This window comes from Heliangelus exortis, chromosome 23 (assembly GCF_036169615.1).
Source record: "Heliangelus exortis chromosome 23, bHelExo1.hap1, whole genome shotgun sequence".
Lineage (NCBI taxonomy): Eukaryota > Metazoa > Chordata > Aves > Apodiformes > Trochilidae > Heliangelus > Heliangelus exortis.
Genome location: NC_092444.1, coordinates 2,381,153 through 2,404,759, shown reverse-complemented (window position 1 = coordinate 2,404,759; position 23,607 = coordinate 2,381,153). Strand labels below are relative to the sequence as shown.

The window sequence follows — 23,607 nt, the reverse complement described above, 5'->3', positions numbered from 1 at the left end:
AATCACCAGCCTTGGCCTCTCCAAGGGAGGTGGAGATGTCATGGAACGTGTTCTGAGTGCAGGCACTGCTCTGCTGAGCAAGGCAAAAGGGGGAAAGATTTCAGATTTCTCCCCACTGCTCTGAGGAGCAGCAAAAGGTTCCAACAGAGCTTTCTTCTTGCTCACCTTTGACTCCAGAGAAAATGGGGAAGAAAAAGGTGAGAAGTTGGTCCAACTACAGAGCTTGGCAGGGGCTCAGGCTAAAATAGCCCCAGTCCTTCATGCTGGCACTGTACTTGTGCCAAACAAAGGTTTGGCTCTGCAGCAATCCACAGTGACTGTGATGCCCTCCTCTCTGCATTTCCAGAAGGAGAAAAGCTGTGGTGAGGAAGGGAAAGGACACACAAAGCAAGACTGGAATCTAGTTTCATTTTATTTTAGCAAACTGCATGTTCTTCACTTATCAACATCTCTACATTAGCACTGGATAGCTCTCCAACTTTTCTTTAAAAAAAGGGTAAACAAGAGGTGACAAAACTCAGGCTCTTCATCTCTTAAAAACATTTGAAAGTTGGATTCAAGAAGACTTTTTAATTTTTTTTTTTTTTTTTTTTAATTAATATATTTTGGTTTTAAGGTAACATGTGGCATGGAAACACTAATTCAAATCACCCACCTAACCAAGAGCTGCCCGGTTGGGAGCCCCTCAGGCATCAGAACCATCAGCAGCCTCTGTTTCCTGCCTCTTGTCAAACAAAACCTGACTGGTCTGCAGGAGCCCAGCCAGAGCCAAGCAGAAAGAAGCACCTCCAGGACTCAGTGCAAGTGCTGTATTTACACTGCTTCTTCACAGAAGCGTTAAGGACCTCGTCATGCAGGGGGAGGGGGCGCTAGGGAGGACTCTTCTGCCCTTGTACCTTCTCCTTAAGAATCACATTCCCCCAATCATCCTGTTCCTGCTGTCTAAAGATATAAAGATCTTCTTTGAAGAATTTTTAAAAGCCAACCCTCCCCCCCCCCCCCTCCCCCCAAACCCAAGAGGAACACCGTAAAATGTACAGATTATATATGTCCTAGAAAAGTCCTAAAATTATTGCAGAAACTAAAGATGACTTGTTCCAGGGGAGGGGCAGGCACGAGGCACAGCATTGAGATCTAACAAATGCTCAGGTTGGTTTGATTTAGTTTTCAGCTTTTTCCCCACCATTCAAGAAAAAAAAATAAAATTAAAAAAAAAATAAAAGAAGTGTTTAAGCATCAGAACTAAAATACAAATGCACGTTGACTTATAAAAACAAGATTGTGGATTTGACCATGGGATTCCCTGACAGTGGAAAATTTTTACTTTTTTGCCCGGAGAGATTTCCTCATGGTGGATTTGCCCTTGGCAGAGGATTTCACTTCCTTCCTCCCACTGGCTGCTGGTTTCTTGGAAGAGCTGCCACCAGAGGGTTTCTTGATGGCTGGGGCTGCTGGTTTGGCTTTCTTAGCAGGGGTTTTAACCTTAGGAGGGGGCTTTGCTTTCCCCCGGTGGGCTGCAGGGGTTTTTCTTGGCTTGGGTTTGGATTCCCTTCGCTTCATGGGAGGGGCCCTGCTCCTGGATTTTGGAGGTGGCCTCTTCTGCATCCTGTCAGAAAGAAAAAGACAGCACAAGATCTCAGTGGAGGTACAAATGCTACCCAGAGCACAGCTGCTGTCATCAATTTGCATCAAGGAAGCAGATCTTGGCATCCTTGTTCTTTACCACGGCTGTTCCTTCCTGCACCAGTACATTTCATTAGCTAAATCCCAAAGAGCAAGAACTCTGCTGCTGGATCTCTCCATGCTGAGCACTCCTCAAGCCTCACAGGGCTTTGCCAGTGAGGTTTGAAACTCCTTCATCAGGCAGACAAACAATAAACATACAAATAACAACAATAAATCAGATGTCAGAACAGTTGGAGACCCGAGTGCTCTCTCTCCTCTCTAAATGAGATTTTTAAAGGAATAACACATCTTAAATTCACATTCTGAGTAAGGCAAGTTTCATATCTGGCTACAGAACTGCAAATAATACTGTAGGGAAAAGATTTCCTGAGGAAACAATAAGTACAAGAAATCCCCTGTGAAACATAACACTTGTGTAAAGCAGAGAGGCAGCTTTGGGAGACTAAAGCATAAATACCCTCTCCCTTCTCATCTGGAGGAAAAAGAGGTTGGCTTCAAATCATGGATTAAGGGAGATCAGAATCTCCAGAGCAAGGCATTGCTTCTGCAGGCTACACACCTGGAGAAGTTCTGATCCTCACAGTGTCCCAGTTCATAATTAGAAACTTCCAGTAATTAATAAACAACAGGCTGGTGGACAAACCACCACAGCAAGAGACAAACCTGTGTGCTCTACAGCTCTGACAGTCACTTCTATTTCATCCAAATGAGCCCCTTTGTCTCCCATGCTGCCATACCTCTTCTTTGGTGGTGGCTCTTCCTCCTCAGACTCTTCCTCTTCAGATTCTTCTTCCTCCTCAGAGTCCTCCTCTTCGTCCTCATCAGATTCCTCAGAGTCCTCCTCTTGCTGCTTCTCTGGGTAGAGCACATCTGGGCTACAAGAGGGCTCTTGTCAGAACATGATTTACTTCTAAGGATACAACTCCAGAGCCAGCAAGCCTTGGGGAACCCTGGCTCTCACTGCTGCCCATCTGCTTGTAAGCTCACAGCTTTGAGGCCATCCAGAAATAGCCTAAAAACTTGTGTTTGCTATTTAAACCCAAAGCTATGTAGTCTCTGCAACAGTAGCTTGTAAATCACCAGGAACATCCAAGCCATGAGCTGCCCCTTTCCTGCTTCTCTCCTCATTGCTCCTTCTGTGCAAACACAAGGTGGACAACAAAGGGACAAGAGGAAACTTCAGCTCTGAATGAGGGCTGAAGCCACTGAGGACTTGGTATGTATGCAATAAAAGAAGGTGGGAAGCAGAGACTTTAATGACTACGCTGCCATTTGGCACTTTGTGGGACACTAAGTCACCATTCCTGGGCTCCATGTGGCCCAGCACAATGTGTGCTCACAGCAGAAGAAGAAAGGGTGGGTTAGGCTCCCAGAAGCTAATCCAGGTCATCTTCCTTCTCTCCTCCCATCTCTCTTCCACATCAGCATTACAAAAGGTAAGCAGGTAGGTCCTAGAAGCATCTTTGTGTTAAGAACACCACACTCTGCCTGCTCATGAGGGTTTGTTTAGCATGGGAAGAGTTAAATAGCCCCATTTTGCAAAAGAAAAAAAAAAACCCATCAGGGCAGTATCTGAGAATACCAAGCCCAATATTTTCACTGCTCTTATTAAGGTTTTATTTCCACTTGCAGTCTACTTGGATGCCTACCCAAGTACTGTCATTATCTACAGTACAGGTGATGATGATGTGGTTCACCAGATAAACTCTCCACAAACTCCCCTGTAAACAGGAGTTGGGCTGTGAACTCCAGCATTGCTCCTTGCCTGACCCAGAAGACACTTGAACATCATTTTCCAGCCAAGCTTTTTACCTAGGATAGTAAGGGAAGCAAAGCTGAAAGGTCCCACTGAAGCCCTTTCCAGAAATTTGCTCCATCCAGCCATTCTTCTCACATTTCTGCAGGGTTCTTTTCAGTAGATGCACTGTGGGGAAAAAAAAAAAAAAAAAAAAAAAAAAGTTGTATTACTACCTTTACCCACTTGTCTGACCTTACTGCTCTCTGCAGTGCCCTCTGAAATCAGAGCTGGAGAATCAGGGTGAAATCTCCTTTGCCCAGAACAGCTACAGAGGAATCAAACAGCCCTGAAGATCTAAGACTTGTGAAGACACCACTGCATGCTTGTTTCTGCACACAGCAAAGAGCAGCTGCTAGACACTGCTAGACCACTGTGTTTAGAAGTCTTAGTATGTCTTAAATAAGAAATAAATTCTCTTCAGGTGATTTTTAGAAAGAAGATACAACACTAAGGGAGCAGAGCTTTAAATTCCCCAAAGGCAGGCAAAAAGAACACTGCAGGTTTTTGAAGTCATAATCAAGAGATCCTCTGCTGGATGCATTCTGAACAGTGCCATGTAATTACTTTGTCCAAAGTTAACCCAAGCCTCAGCTTTCTTCAGCCTGTTCTCCAAAGTGGTTTTTAAAACATGACTTTACCATGGTTCTGCCCTTCTCCTGTTCTAAATTCCAAATGTAGTGCATTTTCCCTTGTTCTATGGTTTGGTTGTTTTGTGTTTTTTTCATCTAGGAATATGACAAATGCACTTTTGATTCCAGCTTTCTGTTCCATTGTGCCTTGTGTCAGAATTGTAACTGAAACTGCCAAAGTACAGGGGATCTTTGTCTCTGGCTGAAGTTGTTTAGTCAGTGCAAAACAATTTTCAGCTTGAATTAGAGGGACATTTACATATTTAGCTCCCTCCAAACCAAGGGAAAAGCAAGGCCTGCCCTCAAGCATGTTTCAGAGAGGTTCACTTGAGGAATGGAATGAGAAAAATAAAAAAACCACTGCTGGCTGAACTGCCATCTGGTTCTGTCTGTATGCAAAGTTATTCACTCTGATCACTTACTCAACACTCCTGGAATGGGTTTTTATCAACCACTGCCATTTCCCAGCAAGAGAATCCTTTGGGACAGCACCATACCCTCCCCAGCCCACAGGTTACCTCTGCTGAAATGGTTTATTTTGCATGGCACAGGGGCAGCTGAGCTGATTGCATCCAGTAAATTATTATTGTTGCAACATTAGAATATTCATAGTTCAAGAAGCCCTTAAAAAGCAGGAATAATATACAGAACATAAGGCTCTTTTTACTCTGGGTACCAAAGATTCATAGAGCCATATGGAAAAGATTTGACTCCAGTCAGGTCCAGTTATAAGTGGGAGGTATACAATGGGGAGGAGAGCAGAGCACTGGCTCTGTAGCATGGACCTGCCTGCCTTTACATCTCACCTCATCTTCCTCTGGTTGATCTTAAAACAGAGCAAGAGATCATCAAAATTCCTTTTATGTAATGGAAGGAGAAAGAAAACAACAGACTGCAAGCTGAAATTTCCTTATCTGACTTGCAAGACTGGCAAGTGCTGCAGGCTGGCTAAGTGGAGGCCTTGAGGGAGCAGGCCAGTTTCCAGCAGTCTGGAAATAAACTGTACAAGGGTTTAGTAAGGCTGGAAACTCTCTTCTCTGAGAAGTCACACTTGACATCAGCCTCTAACTGGCAGAAGGCCCCAGGCAACTACTTCAGCCCACACTGAGAGAACCTGAGCTCCTCTGTGAGCCCAAAGAGCTGTGCTCATGTCATGTCCAGGTGAAGACTGTGGCATCAGCAACCTCCTCTCCATCCCTCCATGTCCTGAGGGATGGCACCAGCACTGTGACACCACAGTAACAAACAGATCTAATTTTAGATCTGCTTTTTGATTCTAGTTGAGACTGCTGTGAGCATTCTGCTTCCAATGACCTCCAGCCTCAGTTGAGGAACTGCATCAGGGCCCAGGGCAAATAATGCAAAATAAGCCATTGGAAGATCTGCTTCAAAGTCTCTGTTAGTGTTGCTTCTGCTAATGCAAGAAGTCAAACCAGACATTAATGTCATTCCTGGGAACCAAGACATGTCAAATCTCTTTCCAAATCCAACAGGATTAGTTTCTCTCCTCACTCCTTTGACCTTTTAAAATCAGAGCCAAGGACCTCAAATCAAGAAGAGGGTTGTTTGTGAATATTTTTGTTTTCTTTCAAAAAATTTAGATTCTGCAACTTCTCTAAATAAAAAGCAACAAGGAACTGTTGCTTGGCTGTTTATGCCAAGCTGTAGCCTTTCAAAATACAGAGAGACACATGAAATCACTTGGTGATTTAAGTACAATAAACTACTTGAATGCTATTCCCTCTTCCTGGGAATGTGTTGCAGACAAGAGAAGCAGGCATTATGTCTCAGAAGGCAGCTTTTGTCAGGTTTGAAAGGAACTAATGGGAATTAAAAACACTGAACATCTCTGCAGCACAAAGAGCCAAGCAGCTGTCAGCTCCTCAGCAAGCTCAATGGAATAGTTTAAAGGTGCTGCACAGACAGATCTGCAGCTGAAGGACTCTCCCTCGTTGGTACTTTACCCTGGAAGTTGGAGTTGGTCCCTGGGTGGTTTTCCAGGATATATTTCTTCAGTGCTGTGGTGGAGCAGGTCTTCGGTTCGTTCATGGCCGCAATAGCAGACAGGATGGCATCTTCCATCAGGGTCCCACCCAGCAGGGGCTTCTCCCCTGATTTCTTCAGCTATTTTCCAAGGAGGAAGAGAAAAGCATCAAGACAAAATTCTCCCAAACCAGGTCAGGACAAGCTCCTCTGCACCAGGTGGGTCGGCGCTCCTGCATGAGCACAGATACGTTTTATATTAAAACACTGCAGGGGGAATGCTGCTCTCCCAGTTGAACTGGGAGGACAGGCCTACTCATCTGGCCTGGAGTGGTTTGTGGCACTAAAACATTGTCCCAGTCCCCAAATACACTGCAAGGATGGGGCATTTTAAGGGCCTATCACTCAGGGAAGGAAATACATCAGATCTCCTTCCATCCCACAGACCAAATGTACCCAAGGGACTTCTGTGGCATCACGGACATGATTAAAAAATAAAGGGACATTGCAGGCATCTGGGGAACCTGCTGCACTCAGAACCAGTGATGGAAAGGAAAGCTTACCCCACCATCTCCCCTACTGTGCTACTGAGTCAGAGCTGTAGCTGCATGTGGAGCACACTAAGCAAGGAAGGTAGGGGGGCTGCTCCAGAAATGTAGACCAAGAGGAGAGTAAGAGTCCTACTGCTTCAGAGTTTGAGAACTCCTGAATGTGACAAGCTGCTAAAGAAAGGTGTGCCCAATAAAAATGGGCTGGAAGGGGGAGAGGGTTAAGTTACTACACCAAGGCTCGTGGTGAAATTCTGTCAACAAAGCAACATAAACTCTGGCTCTGACCTGGAATGTCCCAGATGCTCCCTTGCCTGTGATCTGCTCTAACTGCCCCTTCTCTACAGCTCTCTGCAGGGCGTTCTTCAACAGCTGGGGTCTGAAACACAGGAGGATAAAGCTTTACTGACACACTGACAGCTTAAAACACAAACAGAAAACAACATATTTTACACAGAGTGTGAGCAGAGAGGTACTCACGAGTGGTATCTGCCTACATACAGACATTTTAAATGGAGAGCTGTCAGCAAGTGCTGATTACATGAGAAGAACAATGCACGTTAGCAGCAACTCAACTGCAAAGCTTGCTTGGTGTCACTGTGTATCCAGGAACAGACAAGCTTCACTTGGAAGGATTTACTCATTTTGAAAAGCACGTTTGGACTCAGTGGGCAATGAGTCAGTCAGCTCAGAGATAAACAAGGGGCTGAGTATATGCTCCTCTAAGAGGTGGTGCACAGGGTTTTCCTGTATCTGCTTCCTCCCCAGGCCTTGACCCACTCTGCATGGGCAACCCTTAAGATCATTGAAAGATGACTTAAAGGTTAGCAGGGGGCAGCTAAAGCATCCAGAACCAAGTGGGACAAGATCCCAAGGAGAGGCCTTTCACATCCATGCAGCCAAAGGGATCTGGGTTTGGTTAAGGGTGGAGATGAGCAGAGTAATGCTGGGCACCAGGAACAAAGATTGGGAGGGGAGGGATGCAGAAAAGGCACAGCTTTCCCTCCAGCAAAGCAGAGCACCACCTGCCTGCTGAAATGCTGAACTGAATGAGTGAGGCAAAGCCAGAGAAAGGGGGCATTTCACTGCTCTCCTGCAGCTCTGCTTGCCCAAGTGTAGTCCTGCACTTACCTTATATCTACTTTGAGTTTGGGGTAATACTGGGACACATATTTCTTGATCAGGCTGTAAGAAGCTTCCTTTGGCTCACAGAGGCGGGTGAAAGCCAGGGGCAGGACATCTTCCAGCTTGACTTGTTGCTCTGCAGGCGAGGCAGAGGTGCTTTTCTGAAATAAACACACTTTTACACATCAGTGGGGCCTAAAACTCTGGATTTTCTGAGCCAGCAATGCTCCTGACACTGGCCACAGCTCTGGAAAATCAAGTTCTGTAAGACAGCTCTTTAAATGATCGATTTAAAAAGTTTGGCAGCTCAAGTAAAATCAAGCAAACCTGTCTGGAATTTTCATCAGTCTTAGGAAAGTTTTACAAATAAAAACTGCTGAGTATTTAATCACATATGTAGTTCCTTCCTCTTCCTACAGGCACTTTCCTGTGTTACAAGATGGGTGAAAATTATACCAGCTGACAAGAAATCTAAAAACCATCAAAGGCAAGATGTTTACACAGGTCAAATCCTCCCAGAAATTGAACAGTTAAAGAGGAGTGACACTGACAGAATGAAATTTTAATTGAAGCCAACAGTCCCTTCTAAATTTTCCTTCACCCCTTTGTTAGCATGAGGAGGACACAAACAGGAAAAAAAAAAAAAAAAAAAAAGGTCTGTTCTTTGTACAGAAAAGACAGGGGGGAAATGTGCTGAAGCTTCATGATTTTGATGCTGAACAGCAGCTTTGCAAACAGTCAGATGGGTGAGGGTGCTGCTCACCCAGACAGCTGCTTGACTGCTGGCTGAATGCAAACCAAAGCAAGCTATTTATTTTGCTGCAACACAGAGAAAGTAACCAGAAACAAAGACACCAATATGCTGCAGACAAGAAGAGTGATGTGTTAGCAGTTCTCAGGTGCCTTGCTCAAACTTCTGGTGGAGCCAGTGAGCTCTCTTTGAAAAGAAGTCACCCTGCAATTAGTTTCCTGTGGTGTCCTTGCACCAGGCGTGTCACCATTTCCTTCAGTTTCAGGGCTTTTGGTCTCCCCAGAAGCCAAGAGATAAGCACCAAGGTGTAACCATACTCTGGGTTTACCCATCTAAACCACAAGGGGATGGGTGATTTCAGTAGAGCATTTTTTAACTGCAGTGTTAGAAATGTGTTTCACACACCCAGGGCTGGAACCACGAGTAATTGTGAGGACAAGGCTTAAAAAACCCCACATCAGGTTTTCCTACCCCAGAACAATTCACACCCAACAGCAGCTTGATTCCAGAGCTCTAGGACACTTTTTTCCTCCCTTTGCCTTCACAGCTGGATGGAAAAAGGTTCATCTGACAGTCCTGAAGACTGGTATCTTTTCCTTTTATCCATGCAACAGCTACAACAGAAACAGCAGTAGCAGAAATCTCTTACATTACCCAAGACACTTCTCTCTCTACCACACAAAGACAGAACTTTCTGGTTATTCAGTTTTCTGCCTCAGTGTTTATGTTAAACATTTTAAAACTAGGATTTTTATTATTCTACTTGGTTATAATTTCTCATACTAGCTCTCTGATTCTGGTTTTAGTGCTACAGGTGTTTTCATTACTGTACTTGGGGAGGAAAAGTACAGCAAGGGAGAGAACACTGTTGGCTTGGGGTTAGGCTGCATTTCCTGAGGTATGTGTTTCAGTGCAAGATTTTTCACAGTTTTGTTTAAAATTATCCATCTTACCTTTCTGTCTCTGGCTTTTGGAACAGTTTTTCCTGCATTTGACACCACCACAAAGCTCCCAGAAGCTCCCTTTCCTTTCACCTAGTGTGAAAGAAAGTCCATTTCAGTCTTTTACAAAGTAACTTGGAATAAAAACAACCTGAAAGAAACTAATTGGCATCATCAGGCACATTTTGAATCCACTGTCACCCTGGTCATGGGCTGCTCTGGCAGAGGGAGGATTTGAACCCACTGAAACTTCAGTAGTATCAGAAACCACAGCCAGACATTAAAACATCCTCTGCTGTCCTGACCAGGAGATCCTAACAGCTACCACAGTGCTGAAAGAAAGATGCTGCTGCAGAAATGATACTGCTGGGCTCAGTCTGATGACACAAGCCCAAGAAAGGGTTAGAAATTGCACAAAAAACAACAGTGCAAAGGATCCCATTGACAGGACAACACTGACATTCTGTCAGTGTCCAAAATGGAAGCAAAGGTTGAATGATTACCATGAGATAGAGCAGGATTACTCCAGAGACCTGCTGAGGGAGTTTAAGACACTCCTGTGCAGTTCAGTCTCACCATCTCCATGCTGCTCCACAAAGCAGCTCTCACCTGTCTGATGATTCCTCTCTCCAGCTCCCTTTTCAGTGCTTGCTTCAGGAGGTAGCCTCTCCTCTCAAGCTCCAGGGAAGGGTATTTGTGGATGATGTATTTACGTATGGCAACCACTGATGCTCCAGTCTTCTGAAAACATGCCTGGAACAGACACCAAGCATCAGCAGAAATCACCCACTGAGATTATCTTGCTGCACTTCTGAAGCAATTACAAGGCATAAACACTGTGTGAAAAACAGTCACCTTGTGGCAAACCAATGCTGCACAACTGGTTACTCCATCTTGCTGATGTCAGATAAAGGAGTCACAGAATCATTAGGATTGGAAAAGACCTCTAAGATCATCAAGTCCAACCATCAATCCAACATCACCATGTTTATTAAAACATGTCTACATTTTTTTTTTTAACACTTCCAGGGATGGGAACTCTACCCCTGCCCTGGGCAGCCTGGGCCAGGCCCTGACAACCCTTTCCAGAGAGAAATTGTTCCCAAGCTCCAACCTAAACCTCCCCTGGCACAACTTGAGGCCAAAAGTTCCTCTTGTCCCATCCCTTGTTCCTTGGGAGCAGAGACCAACCCCCTCTGGCTCCAACCTCCTCTCAGGGAAGGTTTACCCTCAGCTTCCTCTTCTCCAGACTAAACAATCCCAATTCCCCCAACTGCTCCTGGTAAGCCTTGTGCTCCAGACCCTTCATATAATTTATCATTAGGTCAGAGCAAGTTGCTCATTTTATTTGTTGAAGATGATGACTGAGGAATGGCATTAGACATTAGTAAACCAGTAGAAAACCTAAGTGTAAGTTCATATTTTAAAGATACAGCAGCTGGAAAAGCCATTTTGCAATTGTGGCTGGTGGAGTCCAGGCCTCCTGGGATGGCAGTGTGTGTGAACCAAACCTCAAGGAGAGAGCAGCAGCTCTCCCAACAGCACAGGTCTCTCCTGACAACCAGGAGGGATACAGTAAACCAAGAACACCACCACTCTGGAATGCAAGTTTACAACAGCTCCATCTGTCCTGAATTAGAGGGAGTTAATGCTGAAAAAAGCATGTATCAGATGGATTAATCAAGGTAAATCAAGCTAAATATGGCTAGAAGGCACACCAAATTAAATGATGACAGCAACCAACCACATTATGTAATGAGAGCTGTTCCTAATAATGTAGTTAGGCAGAAAAACAATTTATAAACAAAGAAATAAGCTGGAGGGCCCCTGATCATCATCATGGACTCACATTTCAGCTCCATGGGCTGCCAGGCAGAGGCACATACATCTTACACAGGAAGTTTCCTGCTAACGACAGCACTACCATCTGCACCATCAGCAAGCTGAAATTGTGGATTTTAGGCTCACAAATTATTCTGCTTTGCAACAGATGAACAAAAGCAACATTTGTCTCCTGCTTACCCTGATGGCCTCTGTTAAAATCGCATCCATTTTGGGACGGGAAGTGGCAGCCATCTGAGTTTGCTTCTGTGCCCTGGCTAGCTGGCTAGCAGAAAGAGTTGCCCAGGCAGGAATGGTCTTCTTCACCTTCTTCTCCTTTTCCTTGGACTGATCCTTCTCACTTAGGAAAATTACAAAGGAAACATAAGAGACACTGTAAAACAAGCCAAGGAGCAGAATAACAACAAAAAAAGCCAAGGAGCAGAATAACAAAAAAAAAAAGCTTAGAGCTGACACTGAAAACAATAATAATAAAAATTTTTATATTTCTCTTAGGAAAAAAAAAAAAAAGAGACCTTTGATATTTGGCCCTCACACATGTTCCAGAACAGCAGCTACACTTGATGGTAGCTTCCTCCTGAGAAATATGAGCACCTTTTTAAGGGACTCACCCTATTTTCCCCATCTCCCCCACCACCTTTTCTACCTCTAGAACTTGATTTTTCCAGAATTCTGCCCAAATCCCTGAAATTCAGCACCTAACAAGCCTTACTCCTTTTTGGTTTCTTCTGAGGGCTTTGTTTCCCCCTTCCCTTCAGTCTCAGGTTCCTTTGGCTGTTCTGCTTCATTAGATGCAGCAGGCAGGGTTTCAGTCTCTTGTTCTTCTCCAACAGAAGCAGATTCCTCAGAGGTGACTTCTGCATCTAAAAGATGTGAAAATGCATCAAGTTACTGCCTAAAATCAGCCTCTATTCTTCAGGTGCACTGTGGCACCTGAAGGATTGTGACCATTCAGTGAGCTGGCAAAGCTTTAGATTGCACATGGATTTGCAGAAGCACTCACCTATCAGGAGGAGCCAATCCAGCCAGAAATCAACTTACCAAGCCAATTAAATCCAGTATATTTAATTAAAAATAGATTACAGGCTGCTCTGCCTGCTAGATAAGATGCACATAAACTGCCATTATTCACTTTTTGGATGAAGAAGGGTTCACCGTGGCTGCTCCATGCAGCAGACATGCTCTTGATCTCTGAGAAGGAGCTAAGCAACCCTACTACATTCCTGTCAATATTTTCCCCATAAATGCATCATGCATTTAAAATACCCAGTGTATTAGCAATTAGATTTTATATGCAATTTATTTATTTGTGAGACCAGAAATGACCAAGTCAGTGAAACTAAATGAAACACTGAGATGAAGCTGCTGAGACCAGACAAATTAATATTGGACTAGAACTTATGACACATCATGGTAAAATCCTTTTGCTTGGGAAAAGAAAGAAAAAGAATTCAAATACCTTGTTTTTTTCCCCTCATTAACCCCACCTTTCAATCTCAAGCCATATCCTGGCACTACTGAAACTTCACAAATTCTACCTTTATTCAAAAAATTGTGCAAGCTTAAAAGATGCTATTTTCCTGTCTGGAATGTCAGGGCTTTGCCACAGGATATGAAGGATAAAACAAATGGGTTCAGACTAAAAAAAGTGGCAGAAAAATACAACTTCCCAACAACCCAGGAAAAGCCTGTCGAAAGGAGCTGAGAATTAGGAATATTTTAATAATGGCAGCTTTTACAGAAAGCTTTTTCAGAACAAAAGCTTGTAGTTTATTAGACACTAACAATTCACTGTACCTGCTTTGACCTCTTCACCTTCAGCAGGTTTGCTTTTGGGAGGAGTTTCCCTGGAAGAAGAATTCACCGCGCGACGGATCGGCATCGTGTCTTCTTCAGCTTTCTGGAAAAAGTTGAGGAAAATCAGCACAGACACTGGAAAGAACCAGCAAAGGTTTGACATGGGATTAAAGTAAATTAAAGCAGCAAATGCAGAAATATTCTGGTGACATTTGGATTTTTTTTTGGAATTTTAAAAGACCCTCAAACCAGCTTGTTTGAAGCATACTAGGAGAGGATGGTTTTGCATTTTACAGTTATAAAAGAAATAATTTCTTTCCCGTTCCAAATTAAATGAGCATTTGGAGGATTTGAAGAAATACATCTTAGGGAAAGCAGGGAAGGGGAAGGAGAGTGCCTACAGGGTTTAAGAGAGTCCCAATTGAGTTTCCTACAAACAGGGGAGAAAGAATACCAAGTAACCTTCAGCAGGACTGATCCAAGGGCAAGCTTGGAGAATGGGCCAGCCCCTACCTCACTTAACTTGTCCGTGTGGATCAGCTGAGCTCCCGCTAAGAGTGGAAGCGCCTTATGATGCACGGGTTCAGCTTCAGACAGATCAGTCGCCATTTAAAATAATTTCTAGCCCCAAGTGCAGGTAACACTGTGGAGCCCCAGGTTTTAACCCCAAGGACTTTTTCCTAATGGTTTTCACAGTGAAGTGAGGAGGAGTCAACCTGAAGTACAGAAAAGATGTGGTGTGAAAATTAACGAAAACCAAAAACGTCTACGTCCATGTATCTAACTAAAGATTAAAAAAAAAAAAAAAGAAACAAAAGGAAAAATGACTTACAGCTCATGAACAACATAACTGACAATCAACATTTGCGTTCAACAAAGATGCTAAAACATGTATGCAAACTTGAGTGCTATGGATGTAGCAGAAATGGTAAAGGTGTAAGCCAGACCTGCAGCCTGCTCCATTAAAACATATCTGAAAGAATAAAAAAGCTCTTTAAATTAACAGGAAGCATTAACAAAAAGCAGACATTGCACTGTGCCTAAAGGAAGGCGTTGAGATAACAAGTAAGTTGTAGAAGCAGGAGCTGACTCATTGATCCAGTTTCTATCAGCCTAAAGGAATTAAACCATTAAATCTGTTAGACAGAAAACACACACTGGGGACCCAAGCCATGCCCCTCCCAAACTGCACCCCAGGAGAGTTATGGAAATAAAGGAGTCCTGGAACAAGAAAAGAGCCATCAAAACACAAGTCTCCAGACCTTCTACAAATCAAAGCTTTACAAAACTCTCCTCCAAACACATGCACAGGTACCAAATAGTTAAGCTTAGTTTAACCCTCACCAAGTCTCACCCCTTACTACCATTACACTGCTAAAGCCTTTCTTACCTGCTGTCCATCAGCCTGCCTCCCCTAAGCAGAGCTGCTCTGCTATTTCCACCTCAAAACACAGGGTTTACTTGCTCATTCACTTCCTCTTCCCAGCACTCCCTTAAAAAACTTCAAAAGCAAAACCTCCCCAGGCTCAGCAGCCTCATTCCATCCAAAGGGCAAGCTCCACATCCCTTTCCTCCCCCCCTTACAGTGGAACAGCCAGATGCTCCCAACTTCTGCATATTCAGGATGTTTTGCTCAGATGAGAAAGCAGACACTTAACACAAATTTTCACTTTTAATAGGTCTTCTGAGCCTGAGTGGCTTCCCCTTGAACAGACACCTCCCACCACTCCTCCTGGCACTGTTTTCAAGATCACTTTGAACACTTTGCACATCTCCATTGCAGGGATGGATGCTCTGCACCATCTCAGTACCACCTCTGTTACTCTGTACTCTTGCCCCAAAACACATTCCTCTTATCACTCACCAGTGGAGCCTCCTAATCAATCACAGAGATTCTCTCTACTTCCAGTTATTTTCCCAATCAAACCAAAACCCAGCTCACCTGCACAGTGCATTTTTCTTAAACCTCCAAGCAGTGTAGGGAGTTTCCATTCCAAACCCAGTGGCAGTGAAAGAGGAGTCAAGGGGAACACCCACATTAAGATAAGGTTCACACTCACTGCTGGTGCAAGAGGCTACAGCATTCTACCTACAAGATCTCCTCCCCAGATAATCAGTAAATTAATCATTTCAATCCACTGCTGCTGCAGGTGGGCACAGTGCCATGTCAGGTACAACAGATCAGGAGACTTTAATTTTGGCCTGATGGCAAGAGGAGGAACAGACCCTTGGCCAGTCTGGCTGACAGTCACCCAAACTCACCATTTCTGACAGTAAAAGGCAGTCAGTCTGTCTCTGCAACACCTGTGACTTCTCCTTTGACACTGAACACTCACTGTGAAAAAACCCCAGTGAACTTGCCCTGTCCCAGCACCAGGAGAAGAAAACCAGTGGCACAGTGTCAGATGTTTTCTTCTGAGACAAAACAGAAAAATCAAACCAGACTACACACCAAAACCAAAACCAATGAGATGAATGAAGATTTCTGATGAAATTTCACAATGGGAAAAAAAAATACTAATGACCAATTAAAACCTACAAACTGCAGCCCAGCACTTTTCTTAAGTTGTTTTTGGTTTGTTTGCTTCTTTTGGCCTGTTTTATGGGACCTTCCTACCTCAAATGTAGAGAGGAAAATTTTAAAATTCCACCAACCTTTAGCTCAGTATCAAATGTCTTTTCCAGCAAGCATAGCTTGAAACCCTCTAAAAAAATGCCAGCATTTTGAAGTGAGTCCTAAAATAACCAATTACAGACCCATCCTCAGGGAAATCAGGTGGGGGCTACAAGAGCCACTTTCTCTGGGATTACTGACACACACATACAGGCATGCACTGAAGCTGGTCCTGAGTTTTATTTATTTATGAACTATGTGACCTGCATGTCACATGCATGAAACCACTCAATTTTGACTTAAAATTCCCCAGGTTCTAAAAAACCTTTTTGTTTAGATCAGGGTAAACCACTGGAGCCTTTTTACTCTCAAGCTGAAACTTTACAAAGCACAATTCCTAACTCCAGTGCCTGCAATACATTCAGATGAGCCACCACCCAGCAGAAATTCAGAGTGACCCAAAGAGGAGCTGGTTGATTCCCTTGGCATTCCTATGGGTCAATCACCTCCTGCACTAAAGGCCAAGGGAATCAAAGGGGCAGGAGAATTATCTCCTATTAACTTCAAAGCAATGATCTTCTCAAGGAGCAAAACCATTGGCACCACCTTGGGAAAGCATCAGGCTCAAGGACTGCTCTTGCTTCACCTATTTTTTCACAGGGATTTTTCTGGACTGGTTGTGAAATGGCACCCTACAAACAGGCCTGAATTTAGTTTCTCAAAAAGATAAACCAAAAGCCTAGAAGGTTTTGCAACAGCAATGCAGGAAACCTCTCATCCCTCCCTCCAAATAAAATGGTAGATTTATTTAACTGAAAAATCAAGTCAGCCAAAAAACAACTGTTACCTGGACACCCAGTTTCCTGCATGGGATCCTAAGACATCTTTAAATGTGTACCCCAGCTATGTTTGCCAGCATCACCTTTAATAATTCACAGTTGGAAAGCAAGGACTGTACAATTCAATCTGACAGGCTGTGGGAAAAATAATCAGCAATGAAAGTAATATCAGGATAGCAAGCTTTTCAAAAAGCTGCTTGAAAATACAAGCAGCAACTCCTCACACAGCTACTCACTTTTTTTCCTGTGGGTCATTTGAACTGCAGGTTCACAGGTTCCCATGAACCAGTTGTTTCCAAGCTGGTCATCCAGCATGGAGCTGGTTAACAAAAAAAGCCCCAACTGTCTGGATTTCTAGGTTAGCAGAAATGGTTAATAGTGTTCAGCCTCCCAGGTCAGGAAGTGGTCACTAATGGAAAAGATAGTCAAAGATGCAGGTAGCGTGCCATGAACTATTATGAAAAAAAAAAACAAAAAACAAAATTTTCCCCTGAAGTACCAGATCATTTTTAGGAAAAAAAAAAAATAAAGGAGGATCCAGGTGAGACATACAGATTCTGGATAATATTTCAGTACAGTGGAAGTGCCCCTACCAATGTAACATGCACAGGAACTTGGAGAAAAAAAAGTAAGTTAATTTGAGGCATACTTTGGCTGACTCCTTGAATTTCTGCTGGCTGTAAGATTTTCCATCTTATCTCAAACTTCAATCGCATTGAAAGGAAAATATTTTGGGATGAAATCAGGTCTGGAACATGGCAAGACAACTGTCATGCTGGAGGAAATACCAAGTCACAAGGACGTGGTAGGGTGCATGGGCTGAGTGGATTGAAAACAAATATGCAATGGAAAAATGAGAAAGCACATCCAGCCCTGTGCTGTCAGGGGTGTCCACTTACTGTCACACGACACGCACCCTGGTGACTGATGAGCTCTTGGACATGACTTGGTACAGGGTACACGAAGCAGTCTAGAAATCAGGTCTAAAAGGGGCTAGAAAAACTTCTCATATTCTTGCAGATTTGAAAGCCAGGGTGCCAAGGGCTACAAACCCACCAACCTTGCAAGCAATGCAAGAAGGAATAACTGTTGATTATCAGGTTTAAAAAGCAAAATAACTGGATTACAAAACCAGGCTAATAATTATCATGTAATTAGCTCTATTAGTTTCTAAAGCTGAATTGAGCAGAAGAGCATTTATGGTATCTCAGAAGCTGCAGGAAAAAAAGCACAGGAAATGGTAATGTTTTTACAAAGCAAAAATGGAACTCCAAACCAATGGTGCCAAAACATTACCTTCTAAACTGCAAGCTGGCCACCAAGACTTCTGGCCCTCTGAAATCATCAGAGCACTTCCCTAAATTTCATCCAGCTCTGGTAGAAGATACCTCAACAGAACCCTCAATATTTGTATCATAACAGAATCCAGCACCACCTGGGATACAAATTCCTCTCTTACCAGAAGTACCTGTTGAGCATTCTCAGCTGCTTGCCTGTCACAGCCTGCTTCCCCAAGATGTTCCAGCACTTACTGATCTCCCTTTTGTTTTTGCAGCTCACCCCTTGGTTTGATTAAGTCAGCCCACGAGTATTCACTCATCTAAACCAACCTCAAAACGTGCAGAGGAAGAAAAGATCTTACTGAACACAGAGTGAGTCCCCAACTCCTAATCCATACTTGGCATCCTGCTCAGAAATTCACTCCTGTTTGACACCTGGCTGAGCATTACCTCACCACTGGCACTCCAATCACTTTTGCTGCCATTCACCATGTTTTGTGCTCACTTTGTGCCACCATGCCACATCACTTTCCTGGGAGGTGTCCTATTTAAGCAGACTTTTCAATCATTCCCCTCCCACTGAAGTTACAAGGGCTGCTTTGGTAACCCTCTTGCTGCTGTCTCTCAGAGATCTGTTCCAAGCCAGCTGAGCTGAGCTGCTACAAGCATTACAAACCATCTTGCTTCAATTAAAGAAGAATCGTGGCCCAGTACAAAGATCTAATAGCACACCCCTTGCCAGGCAAGAAATTCTGGGGCTTGGCTAGTGTTACAGTTTCTATTTCCATCCCCTCCCTCCCAATACAGCCTTAAGGAGAGGAGCAAAACCAATCCCAATCCTGTTAGGGTTCAGGGAAGCACAGGGAAATCTTTCACTCTTCCAGTTTCCCAGCACATGTATTCCTACCCACAGAGGCCTGAAAATTAACTTTTTTCCAAGTCTATAGATAAATTTTCATGTCAGAGTAGCACTGAATTTGGCTACAAACACAACATGACTTAGACTTGCCTATCCTGTGGACTTTTACACAACAAAGTTTAATTACTGCCCTTCTGCACACACAGGTGCTGCTTTCACTGGGAAAAAAAAAAAAAAAGGCACATTTCTATAGAGAGATGGATGCTCTGCCTCCCCACCTGGGACACAGCTCAGTGCCTTCTCTCTACTAGGGCAGAGTAATTCCAGCATCCCAAAGTCAGCTTAGTCTTAGTGGATCTTTATTAAAATACAAGTAGCAACCTATGCCTCACCTCCACTAATCTTCACCCCCCAAGAGTGCCAGCCCAATAAAAAAACCACTGTGGTTTTCAGATTCTTTCTCCATCAATCTTTGACCCAGCAGATCATTTCCATGGCCTGGATCATCTTCTTTTCCTGCACCCAGGAGGTTTTCTTCACATTCCCAGACACAGCCAAAACCAGGTACTGTGCAACTTAAGTCATGTCACCATCATACACCCAAAAACTCTCAAAAACTTCAGCTGAGGCATTAACACAAAGCAGAATTTCTGCTTGCACAGCTGTCTAAAAACAACCCCTCCCCACAACAATGCTCAGGAAGGTGACAGTGACAACCTCTGTGTTTTTGAACCATTTCTGGCTGGTACAGATCCCCCAAGTGCTGCCACTGACACAAGCAGCTCAGGAAGGGAACAGCCCAAATGAGAGGGCACAGGGTTCAGACTGAAGTTTAGAACAGGTTTGGGTCACAAACACAGAAGTACTGCAACACAAAAAACCACTGCTGAGACTTTTGCAGCATTGGATGAAATATCTTAATGCCAGGATCCAACATGATGAATTTTGACAAACCACTGATCCTTGAATGAAAATTCAAGCTGCTAACATTATAGACCAGGGTAAGAACCTTTTATAGGCAACATCCTCCTTGCTTAGATAGATTAAACTTAAACCCACTATATAAACACTGCTATTACTTATTCAGCCATCATTTATTCTGTGGTACAAAACCAAAAAGCTATGATTTCCCTGCACAAAACCTTCTCACACCTTATATTAGAGCCCATCAATGTAAAACTTTTGTTCTTCCTCATGGAAGTTAAAGCTTTCAGAACATCCTGGGCCACTTTTAAGAAAAACACTGACAAAAGAGTCACACACCAGCTTCTGTTGAAAGGGAAAAAGAAATTCTGAGAAGAGAGAGATTCTAAAGGCAAAAATAATTTAGGCAACTGCTACCTGAGGAAAGCACACAAGGCATTGAAGAGCTAATTAATTAGGAGGCACAGACAGGTAAAGGGGAGCAAGGCTGCAAAACCCAGTAGATGTTTTCAAGGCACATACAGCTAGTTCTTCCTAATTATGTCTGTTTTTTCTCTCATTTACCAGGATCTCTATGCACCTGAGTCCCTCCTGCCCAGCCCATCAAAAACACCCCAGTCTTTCACTAAACCCTTCAGCAATGCCTCCCTCCCCTCCTTCATTCATTCCCTCCTGCCCATCTCCCCCCCCTTCACACGGAGGAGTTTAAGAGCGTAACATTGTTTATAAACACCAGTACTTCTGAACCTTTCCCGCCTCAATAAGACAGCTGCTTGCCAAAGATTGTTGGCCAACGCTTTCTCCAAGATGCTAAAAATACTATTTATGGTAAAAGCAAACCAAACAATCAAAAAAAAAAAAGGTCACGTGCTTGGAAATCAGAGAGCAACTATTACTCAAAAGGCCCGATAAGAACTCAGAAGCAACACACTTGTTAACCCAGAAATAATTGCTCTGCCAGGGAAGGGTTTTCCAGGAGTAACCTGTGAAGCAGCACAGACCGCAGCAAGCTGTCCCCGCACACACCCACACCACCACTTATCTAACTTTTCTTTTCCTGCAGCACAGGCTCAGCCACCTCCCCGTGATTAGAAGGCAACACTGACTGTGGAAATAGTTAGAATAGGGGCGGGAAAGGCTTTGTTCTGACCCGCTCCCGGCTCTGGAAGCGTCCTCAGGGCTCTAACCCGGTAGAGCCCCTCTGGTCTGGCAAGAACTGCACCACTTGAGCTGAGATTTTGCTGCGCTGCTCCTTCTCTCCTTAAGTCCTTGAAAGGTTTTAACAACAACAAAACAGCAAAACCCAAACCACCCCATAGTCCAGAGTGGCAACAACGATAACAAGCCCAGCACAGAAGTCCCTCTGGAACAGTCCCATTCCAGACTGGAATTTAACAGCCTTCTCTATGGAAAAGCACATGCAGTAAGAGGAGAAAGGTAATTAACATTCTTTAACCAGGCTGTGACCACCACAGGGGCTCAGGGAGGAACTCAGAAGTGCTTGGTACTCTCCCACTCCGGCCTGTATCCATCTCTAGCAGCACCGAGGGGGATTTTAAGAGCTTCTTTTTGGAAGCGGAGCCTCAATGGTCTCAGTCAGAGGTTTTCCTTTGGTGGCGGCATTTCTCTGGCCTCTGATGAAGCGACTTTGTGGAGGAAAAAGAACCACAACCAAAAGGCGGGAAGGCTGCCGCGGGAGCTAAGGCACGGCCGAAGTTTATAAATAGCAATTATTTATTGCGTCGCACCCCTACCAGCCCCTTCCGCCGCTGACCTTCCCCCCTCGCTCCCCCATCGCACCCGGGGCACACCCCTGTTTACCGGGTGTCAGCGGGGCGGGGGAGGCGGTTCTGAAACCCGCAATCTCCTTTGTGAGAGACAAGGAGGGCTCAGGGGCCCGCACCCCGCCAGGCCCGGCCGCGGCGCCGCGCACCTCTCCGGGCCGCTGACACCCGAGGGCCGGGGCCGCCTCCTGGGGCCTGGACGGGGGCGAACCCGCCACACCAGGGGCCTCCTCGGGTACCGGGAACGTTGGAGAGGAAGCAGGCCGCGACACTGTCCGCCCAGTCCGTCGCGACTCGTCACGACAGCTCCGCGGCCTGTCAGGGAGGGGGGCGCGGCGCTAAGGGGAGTTCCCAAGGCCTCTCGAGCAGCACCGCCAGGCCGCCCCCGCGCACTACCCCGAGGCCTACCGGGCCCGGTCCCCCCACCTCCCCTACCCCGCCGCGGCGCCGGGGGCGGGCGGGAGGGGACGGGACTCACCAGCAGGCCCGGCGGACACAAAGCGGCCCCTCAAATGGCGGCGGCGGCGGGGAACGGGCGGGGGGGGCGGAGGGGGGGGCTGGGGCAAAGGGGCGGGGGCGGGACGGCGCGGGGGGGTGTGGCCTCGGCGAGCGGGGAGGGGCGTGGCCACGGCGGCAGCGGCGGCCAATGGGAGGCCGCGGGCATTTTTCGAACGCCGACGTCGCCCCCCCCGCTTCTCCCCCCCCTCCCGCTCCCTCCTCCAGCGCGACGTGGAGGCGGAGGGGCGCGTGCGCATGCGCAGTGCAAACACCACAAACAGGCAGATACACAGCAACACACAGTCACACACAGACACACAGAGTCCCACCCACACAGTCCCACCCACCCACAGTCACACCCACACAGCCACACCCACCCACAGTCACACACACACACACACCCACAGTCACACCCACCCCTACACAGTCACACACACACACACACACAGTCACACCCACCCCTACACAGTCACACACACACACACACACACACACAGTCACACTCACCCCTAAACAGCCACACCCATCCCTACACAGTCACAGTCACACTCACACACACAGAGTCACACCCACACAGTCACACACACCCGCACCTCTGTGCGCGGTCCCGCCTGAGGCGTTTCCCGCCTCCGCCCCTGAGGGCACTGTGAGGGACGCGGTCACTGCCAAGCCACCGCCACCCTCACCCTGCCCTCAGCTCCTCGCTGCTCAGCCCCCAACAGCTCCCTCGCCCTTGTCAGAGCCGTGCAGCCCGGGGTGTTCCAGCTCTGGACACTTCATCTTTCCTCCGACCTCTTTCTTGGTCCTCCTCCCGCCATTCTCTGTTCCTCCTCTGCCCGCCTTCGCTTTGCCTCAGCCTCTCCATACCCCCTCCCGCCGGTCCCCTGTGCCCGCCTCAGTGACAGCAGTGCCATCGCTGAGAACTGCTTGCAAGCTGGGAATTTTCTCTCAAAACACACAAACAAGTTGTCACTTGCGGGAAGGATGCCCCTTTCTGCGCTTCCTTCACTTGGCTCTGTTTGCAGCACCTTCCCTGTGCCTCAGCTGCCCCAGGTGAGGATTATCAGCGCAGGGTGGGACCCACTCTGGTATTTTCACCATCACGGTTATTTTAGGTCTGTACAGAGGTAATAATCTCCTGTGTGCCTCTTGCTATGCTTTCACTCCAAGTTTGCTTTTTAGCTAGGCCTGGGTTGGGTTTTTTTTTTGTTTGCTTTGTTGTTTTTTTCTTCCCCCAGACCCCCCTACTTTCCCTTTGCTTGAGTTTAAGGTACAATAATACCTCAATTCCCTTCCTTACCTACTCTTATTTTTTCTGCCATTCCTGTGCTTTCTGTAAGCCCAATTCTCTGTACCCACTTCTTTACTCCCCAGATTACCACAGTCCCTGTGTATAGCTCTCAAATGCCACGCAACCTTTCAAATGTGGTCTCTTGCCCAGGCAGTTTCCTACCTTTTTTTCTGCACGTAATCCCTTCAGTCCATTTCCATTTTTACAACCTGAAGATGGCAAAAGGCCACGAGACCACTGTGGTACCTTTTAGACCTCCTGCAGAAGGGAAGCCCCTGAGTACTTCTAAAAAGCATTTTCATCATTCAAAACAGCACAGAGGTGTCTTGTTTCTGCAATGGTGTCCTTACTAATTTTTTTTGTCTCATCTTCTTCCAACTTTTTTTCCCCTTAGGTGGCTGCTTTAACTGTACTATAC

At 45.5% G+C, this 23,607-nt stretch overlaps 1 protein-coding gene across 3 annotated transcripts; it reads right to left on the bottom strand.

Moving 5' to 3' along the window:
- Positions 1-394: 394 nt before the first annotated feature.
- HP1BP3 (heterochromatin protein 1 binding protein 3) lies at positions 395-21,970 on the bottom strand. Of its 3 annotated transcripts, XM_071766675.1 has the most exons (13): positions 21,879-21,969; positions 13,614-13,816; positions 13,101-13,203; positions 12,016-12,166; positions 11,484-11,643; positions 10,071-10,214; positions 9,474-9,554; positions 7,776-7,930; positions 6,933-7,023; positions 6,078-6,237; positions 3,499-3,610; positions 2,424-2,561; positions 395-1,606 (listed from the first exon to the last, which is right to left on the bottom strand). In XM_071766675.1, the coding sequence occupies exons 2-13, from the start codon at positions 13,707-13,709 to the stop codon at positions 1,321-1,323; spliced, it is 1,677 nt and encodes a 558-aa protein (XP_071622776.1). In that variant the 5' UTR covers positions 13,710-13,816; positions 21,879-21,969; the 3' UTR covers positions 395-1,320. The 3 variants fall into 3 exon arrangements, with proteins under 3 accessions (XP_071622776.1, XP_071622777.1, XP_071622779.1); XM_071766676.1 differs by lacking the exon at positions 13,614-13,816 and having other exon boundaries at positions 21,879-21,957; XM_071766678.1 differs by lacking the exons at positions 395-1,606; positions 2,424-2,561; positions 3,499-3,610 and having other exon boundaries at positions 6,181-6,329; positions 21,879-21,970.
- Positions 21,971-23,607: the final 1,637 nt, after the last annotated feature.

Coding starts and splice junctions, on each gene's coding strand:
- HP1BP3 (XM_071766675.1), bottom strand. CDS start 13,709: ATGGCGACTGATCTGTCTGAAGCTGAACCCGTGCATCATAAGGCGCTT. Junction 10,215..11,483: donor TTTTAACAGAGGCCATCAGG/GTAAGCAGGAGA, acceptor TGTCTGTTCCAG/GCATGTTTTCAGAAGACTGG. Junction 6,238..6,932: donor GAGCATCTGGGACATTCCAG/GTCAGAGCCAGA, acceptor CTTGGAAAATAG/CTGAAGAAATCAGGGGAGAA.